The following is an 8,123-nucleotide window of genomic DNA, read 5'->3' as shown; positions in this document are numbered from 1 at the left end:
TTATAATCTCCCTTGAAATATTGGAAGGCTGCAATGAGATCTCCCTAGAGCCTTCTCCTCTCCAAGCTGAACAAGCCCAGCTCCCTCATTCTTTCATCATAGGAGAGGTGCTCCAGCCCACTGATGTTTTCATGGCCCATCTCTGGACTGTCTCCCAAAGCTCCACGTCTTCCTTGTGCTGGGGGCCTGAGGCCTTGGCACCCTCCTTATCCCTGCTGGCTGCCCTTTTTTTGTTGCAGCCCAGGGTACAGGTGGTCTTTCAGGCTACAAGTGCTCACTGCTGGTTTTTGCCCACATTTTTGTCCACTAGGATCCCCAAGTCCTTCTTTGCAGGGCTGCTCTCAAGTTCTTCTTCCATGTGCATATACATACCTGGGATTGCCATGTCCCAAGTGTGGCACCTTGGATGCGGCCTTGTTGAGCCTTATTGGTCACATAAGGGCCCACATGGGTCACAGTGGCCCACCTTTCTAACTTATTCAGGTCCCCTTGAATGGCATCCCTTCCTTCTGTTGTATCAACTGCACCACTCAGCTTGGTGTCATCAGCAAACTTGCTAAGGGTATATTCCATCCTGTTACAATGATATTAAAGAGTACTGGTCCCAAGATGGACCTCTCGGGGACAACACATATCAAAGATAGGGCAATGGGGAATAATTTTAAACTAAAAGGGGGGAAATTTACGTTAGATGTTTTGAGGAAATTCTTTTCTCTGAGAGTGGTGAGGCACTGGCACAGGCTGCCCCGAGAAGCTGTGGATGCTCCATCCCTGGTGGTGCTCAAGTCCAGGTTGGATAGGGCCCTGGGCAACTTGATGGATGACAGCCATGTCCATGGCAGGGAATTGGAACTGAATGGGCTTTGAGTTCCCTTCCAACCCAAAACATTCTGTAATTCTATAGTTAGCTTGATTACAGTGTTAATCTCTCTTGCTACAGTAGATGATTTCTTAATAAGAAAGTGAAATATTTTTTGTTATAAATATTCTTTTGCTTTTGGTACAGTCTAACACTATAAATGTACCTTTCTCCTTGAGCTGCTAAACAATCATTTTAACTGGCATTTTTGCTGAGTAGGAAGAGTCTAAACAAAAATTAATTTTGTTTACTAGGAGCCAGGTTGTGTCTTGTGTGACTCTGTATTAGGTATTAAGGCTTTTTAAAGGAGCATTTGTATAACTTATTATCACTTGTAAAGATGGTGTTTATAGCTGTTACATATGGAATATCTTCAATGCCTTAGAAGGGTTGAGGTTTGAGAAAAGAATTCCTAAATTTCAGTATATTGGTTTTAGCTCTGAAGTTTTTTTTCCTCTCTTAAAGCTGTAACTTGATTTTTATTTCTTTCACTTTTTTTTGTCTCCAATTCCTTATATCAGAAATGGGTGAAGATAGCTCTACCCTTTCTAGTTAAATCATTGAAGTTTATCGAATGCTTTACATACAACAAAACTATTTTAATCACCCATTATTGCCTTGTGTTTTCTACACAGCGTTGACAATTTTGGACTTGGTCTTCTGCTTCAGACTAAGCAGATAAAACGCATGGTATCGTCGTATGTTGGAGAGAATGCTGAATTTGAACGCCAGTATTTATCTGGTGAACTTGAAGTTGAGCTTACACCTCAGGTAAGGAATCTCTCTAGATCTGTAATTTATTTCCATCTAAAATACTGATTAGAATGTTCCTTAACTACTTTTTAAAATTAATTTGCAATCTTAATGTTTTCTCTGTGTGCAGATATGCAGTGAAAACAGATGGCAGTTGCTGTTTTAGGATCATGAGTCTGCAACTGTGTTGTTAAGAACTGATTGGTTAAATTTCGTGAATTCCTTTCATGGCACGGTATACACTACATTCATTTGAAGTAAATATATCTACATATTTATGTTTTAGCACAATGTTTGTTTTTCGTAGTTCCTTCTTAATGGCAGATAAACAGGTGAAATATGCCTGGCTCATTGCTGTGGCCCATGTAGGAGGAATAAAGATAGAAAATCCCTGTATTACCAAAGTGATGGTACCTTCATGTGCTTTTGGGGAAGTTGGAAGTTGTTTGAGCAGTGTCTGCCATCTAGTGGGTAGGATTTGAAAGAGTAGACTTCAGATTCAGAGTTCCTATGTTTTTTGTCCTTGTTTGTTAGGTCTCATGTTAAATCTCATTATCCAATATTCACGATTTCACTTTTTAGCACCATAGCTTTAAGTCGTGGATGTCTAAGCTTTCAGCTTTCCTGGGCCGCATTGAGTGAACAGGAACTTTCTTGGGCTGTGTATGTTGCTCCAAAAGTAATACCTCCTATGTTTCCATGGAACTACAACTGTTACAAAGAGCATATTAACAGTATTTGATAGAACAAAATCTCAGCTACAAAACACTATTTTTCAGCATACTTACCACCATTAGCTATGCATTTTTGCCAGCAATAAACAAGAGCCTGCATGCTGTGCTTGTAGCAGTCTGCAGCAGCGGAGGTGACCCACTGTCGCTGTCACCACTGCTGAAATGCACCACCCACTACCTCACTGTACTAGCATCCACTGCTTGGTCTTCATAAACATTCAGCAAGTGTTGATGAATGTCAGTGGGTGCCATTTTTTCTGTGTGGAGGAATTCAGTGATACATCTTTGCTTCATGCGCACTTCCATGTCACATACCATTCAGTCAGGCTGTCCCTCTGCTGCCATCTGTCACATGGCAATGACATGTAATGGGATATTGGTGGGAAGGTTCAACCTCTACTGCCATACCACCAACATCTGCCTCTGACACTGTGGGCCAACATAATAAAATAGCAAGCATTACTTTTGGAGCAGCTATCATAAAATATCTAGTATAGTTCATGTATATAAATAACAAAACTTATTTTAATCATTAATACTTTTTATTAAAACAAAAAAGAGAGCAACAAAAGCACAGAACTAGTGAGATATTTGACACTATTTTTGTGAAACCAGTGCATCAGGCCAGACTGATGGCAGTGGCTGCAATTCTTAGTGAGCCCTGAAGGTGTTGTCAGAGATTTCTGATGAAATTTTACTCCTTCTCTACTTCATCCTTAAAAACAGTTGATCACCAATGTGCATACCATCAAAAACAGATGACATGAATGAGGTGTGACTGTGAAGGGAGGAATGTTTTTCTCTGGTAAGATGGGTCTTATAAAAGTAAAGTGACATGGTCAGATTTTTGAATTGAGTGTCTGATTACAACTCTGTGCGCTCCATTTGAAAATTCCAGGTAATGTATTTATGTCAACTAAAAATGGAATTGCGAGTACACAAAAAAATTATGATTTTTTTGGTAGTCTTGAAACTTGTTCCCAAATTCTTTTATTGAAACAGTAAGCATGGCTGTGTATTTTATGCTGCTCACAGGACTGTGTTTAGCCAATAAATCAAAATGCACGCAACTCTTTGCTGTAATTTGAGCTGCACTGCCCTGTGCCCTCCCTGCGCCCCGGCTGCACCTCAAGCAGCGCTCATCGCTCAGTGATGTTTAGCCACTGTGTGGGTGCATGCCCAGGGCCATGCTGGGCCACTCGGTGGTGGAGGGAGATGGCGCAGGGTGAGGGCCATGCCGCAGTGCCAGCTGGGGTGAGCCACGTGTGGGCCGCAGGTTGAACACACCTGCTTTAAGTATTGTAGCATTGCCAAGGTACTTGCATAGTTGGAATACAATACGAGCTAAAATTATGAGTATCAGTCATATTATATTGAGGTCATAGAATCATAGAATTAACTAAATTGGAAAGGACCTACAAGATCATCCAGTCCAACCATCCACCTACCACCAATAACTCCACTAAACCATGTCTCTCAACACAACATCTAAATGTTTCTTGAACACCTCTGGGGATGGTGACTCCACCACCTCCCTGAGTAGCCCATTCCAGCGCCTGACCACTCTTTGAGAAAAGTAGTATTTCCTAATACTCTCTACTCTCTACTTGCCTCTTCTCTCTAGTAACTAGTGACAGGACGAGGGGGAGTGGCCTCAAGTTGTGCCAGGGGAGATTTAGGCTGGACATTAGGAAACACTTTTTTGCCGTATGCTGTACCAGTTCCTCAAAGGAGAACTAAAGTGGGAATAAGTAGTAGATATGATGGTTTACTAAGTTCAAAGGTAAAAGTTACAAATAACAGAATAAAGAAGTAAGTCCAGGCAAATCATTCATCTGAGTTCGATCTGTTATTTCTAAATGACTAGCTCTTAAATGTGTTTTTCCATAGGGTACACTTGCTGAACGTATTAGAGCTGGAGGAGCAGGAATCCCAGCATTTTACACCAGTACTGGCTATGGGACACTGGTGCAGGAAGGAGGGGCACCTATCAAATACAATTCAGATGGCACCATTGCCATTGCTAGCCAGCCAAGAGAGGTAAGATATCAATTTGTTTTTTAGAAAGTCTGCTTTTGAAAATGAATTTCTTGCACATTTCCAAGATAAATGGTTGTTTAAGCTTTTTCTGGCCAAGTTTGACTGTAGCATGTTGGATTAATGGTGTGGCTTGGTACTTCTGCTCATTCCTGTCCCCTGCAGTGTGTAAAGTTCTTGCAGCTTTAAGTGACTTAACATTAAGAGACAGACTCAGGTGAAAAACTTTGTTGCTTCACTTCACTCAGTTCTCTGGCTGTACCTGCTGTGCCTGAAGCCTTAGTATTAGGAGAGACTCGGCATTTTCTTGTTAAACCTCAAAAAGCTCAGCTGACGCATTGAGGAAATACTTGCCAAAACGTGAAATGCTATTTAGTTTGAGTGTTGAAAATTATCTGTGGTCTCTGACAGAGAAACATGAACTTTGTATTGAAATTAGATGGAAACTTTGAAGGGAATAGGTTTAAAGTCCTTTAACTGTATTTGAAGAAATGTATGGGGCTAGCACTCTAAGTTCCTATTGTGCTACAACAGGTATAATCTCTTACCTCAAGAACATCTTGGGGGATAAGGTAACTTTTTCATTTTTATGCATTGGTATTTTCATTACTGAATCATTACAATAGTTCTTTTTTCCTTTATTTTCTTACTGATTATGGCATTATGATGTTTTACTATTTGAAGGAATCTAGTTTGTTAAAATACCTTTTGATAAGAATTTTTTTCAACCATTAATATTTGTGAAGAATTTCTTGCTCTTCTCAGTCTTTTGAGAGGCCAGTAACACTCCTTATGTGGGTTGATCCAGTCAGTTTCAAGTGCAAATGGCACTTTATAAATCTCAAATCTACCTCTACAGGGCCACAAAATTAATTTTTATATGCCTTTACCGTATTTTCTCCCCCTATTTTAAATGACGCTCCAGCAATACTGTGTATACTCTAACCTGTATTGTTAGAATAAATGCTGTTACATGTTTCTGTGTATAATTTGTGTCCTGTCTACTTGGTGCTGGCAATCACCAAATATTCACTACATCTTTTCTAAGACAGTAAATTGTTTTCTTTCTTGGTGTTTTTTATATTCTTTTGTTTCCTTTCTGCTATGATCCTATGCTATACCTAATAATGGAAATGTCTAATGAAGAAATTAGGTGTTGATTTTCCTGGGTAAATCTGTGTTGTTTGGAACTGAGGTCTTGGATGTGAATCCAGTAGACTTAGGTAGCTCTCATTCAAAGCCAGATGAAGAAGAACAAGGTTCCTGAAGAAGCCACAGTGTGGCTGGAGGATCTTCAGTACTTTCAGGCTCCTTATCAGATAACTTGTGAGGGCAGAGACAGTTCATGTAATTTATCTTTGGTAGATTGAACTCCCTTCATAAAAGTATGACATTGTCCTATTTTAATTGTTTAGCAAACTCTTGTTGGACAAGAGTAATCTAATGGATGTGAAAAATATAGCATGAGTTTACCCATATTGAATGTTCCATTCAAATTGAGTTCTTCTTCTGTTCTATAAAGTGGTTCGGTACTGAGCTTCACTTGTGACTATGGAGAAAATGCAGTTATGTTTAAAATACTCTAGTGATAAGTCTGCTATTTTCTATTTTTTTCCTACTATTTTTGATACTATACTATTTTTTTCTATACGGTTTTCTTAGACTTAATTTTCTGCGTGGAATATGATTCACACTATATTTTGCTTCCCAAGCCCAGTTGTTAGGAGGAAGTCTGTGTCTCTGGTCTCTAGTGAATTGAGAGAATTTTTGCCTTGATAAGAAGAAATTTTATATTTATTCTTGGAAAATGTATTTTGTTTTACAGAGCTGCTAACATAATACCTGTTTTTCAGTTACATGTTCTGGCTTTCTGTACACTATTGTTAGAAATACTGATCACTGATAGAGAATACTGATACTGATAGAGAAAACCAAATGAAATTCAGTCTGTCAGATGATCTGAATTGAGCACTCAGCCTCAAATTTTCTTTATTTAGATTTGGGGCTTCTGCTGATGGGCAGTAATTACAAAGCTTTTCAATAGCTCTGCTTTAGCGATTTGTTTTTTAATTATCTGGTAGCAAAAAGCATGTCTAATTCCAGTTGATGGAGCAGTGGGAATATGCATCTTGTTCCATTCTGTATATGGTTATTGTGGTATTTCACTAACCAGACACGCTAGGATAAACCTGAGGTTTACAACCTTCTCATGCTGTGCTGTGGTTATAAACTTGACCTACATTTATTCAGATAGAATTGCACTTAGTGCAAAAAGTCTAAATAAAATAGTTTGTAAAATTAACCCTGCAAAATAAATACTACATGAGAGATCTGTTTGAAGAAACCTACATCTCAATAGTGTATTTTTTTTCTGTAGGTGCGAGAGTTTGATGGTCGTCACTTTATTCTGGAAAAGTCCATTACAGGAGACTTTGCTCTCGTGAAGGCGTGGAAGGCTGATCGTGCAGGAAACATCATTTTCAGGTATGATTTGTTTATTAGTTCTAAAACATTTTTTAATGGTTTAGATAATGAAAGATGAGGAGAAGCCTGTCTCCTGTGTGATGACAAAATAATGTCTTAATGATTTCACTTTGATTCATGTTGCCTTTCCTTACTGTGAAATTATACTGCTATTAAAAAAAAAATGCTTTTTCTAAAGATGTCTGAGAATTCAAATGCAGCTATTAAATAAAACATCGGTAGTTATAAATACAGCATAGCAGACCAAGGTCATAATGTTGACTGTGGAGAAAGGTAATTATGTTGTTTCTTTCCGTTTTTGTGTTAATTTGGGTCCTTCTTATTGTGCAACTGAAAGCTGATGCAAAAAGTGTAGGATCATGTATGTCAGAACAGAAGGATGCTGAGTCAGTTTTTGACCAGACAGTGGTGTGAATCCTTGATTCTTTACCCAGAGAAGTGCATTTAAAGTTTGTTTGATCTCAGTGGTGCAGGGAGAGACGTCATATGAATTTAAACATCTTTTTAGTAAGAATGAAGATGCTGTGCTTGAGATAACATCATTTATTTGGGTTGTTATGTTTGTCCTCTGTTTTTTCCTGAACTGTGGCAGGAGAGATTTGCATATGTTTAATGCTTGGTTTTTATTCATTTATTTTATGGCTCTCAGATGATTAGGTAAGTGTTACAGCAATCAGTTGCAGTTTTCTACATGAAGGTGCTGAATAATGCAGTCTGTCATTTTATATATTAGAATGAACAAGGAGTAAGTGAAAAAAATTCAGTATAAAAGATGGGGTTAAAGTACTGTTTTGTAGATGTATCCATGTATATACATACGCATGTATTTACATAACTGCATATTATCTATACATTATGTAGATAATATAATATTAAAATACTTGGAAAATGAAGAGAGAACTTAATTGACCCAACTCTTAACGTTGAACCATAGAACGGCTTGGGTTGGAAGGGACTGCAGAGATTATCTAATTCCAGCCCCACTGCTGCAGACACGGTTGCTTACTGGTGGATCAAGCACTAGATCAGGCTGCCCAGGGTCCCCATCCAGCCTGGCCTTGAACAGTTCCAGGGATGGGGCATCCACAGCCTCTTCAGGCAGCCTGTTCCACCACTTCACCACTCTCTCTGTGAAAAATTTCATTCTGACATCTAATGTTTCTCCCCTCTTTTAATTTCAAGCCATTCCCCTTTGTCCTATTACTATCTACCTGTGTAAAAAGTTGATTTCCCTCCTGCTTATAATCTCCCTTGAA

The 8,123-nt window shown here is 38.8% G+C and overlaps 1 protein-coding gene across 2 annotated transcripts in view; it reads left to right on the top strand.

Annotated features, from left to right (window-relative positions):
• The window catches only part of OXCT1 (3-oxoacid CoA-transferase 1), a 96,551-nt gene that overhangs the window by 22,294 nt on the left and 66,134 nt on the right, over nucleotides 1-8,123 (top strand). For both annotated transcript variants that reach the window (XM_021379497.1, XM_021379496.1), the window contains exons 4-6: nucleotides 1,495-1,630; nucleotides 4,237-4,386; nucleotides 6,761-6,867. In XM_021379497.1, coding sequence (XP_021235172.1) covers nucleotides 1,495-1,630; nucleotides 4,237-4,386; nucleotides 6,761-6,867 — 393 coding nt within the window. The remainder of the gene's footprint in view (nucleotides 1-1,494; nucleotides 1,631-4,236; nucleotides 4,387-6,760; nucleotides 6,868-8,123) is intronic.

This window comes from Numida meleagris, chromosome Z (assembly GCF_002078875.1).
Source record: "Numida meleagris isolate 19003 breed g44 Domestic line chromosome Z, NumMel1.0, whole genome shotgun sequence".
In the NCBI taxonomy this organism is placed as follows: domain Eukaryota; kingdom Metazoa; phylum Chordata; class Aves; order Galliformes; family Numididae; genus Numida; species Numida meleagris.
The sequence above is the reverse complement of the archived record's forward strand: the minus strand, read 5'-3'. Positions and strand labels throughout refer to the sequence as shown.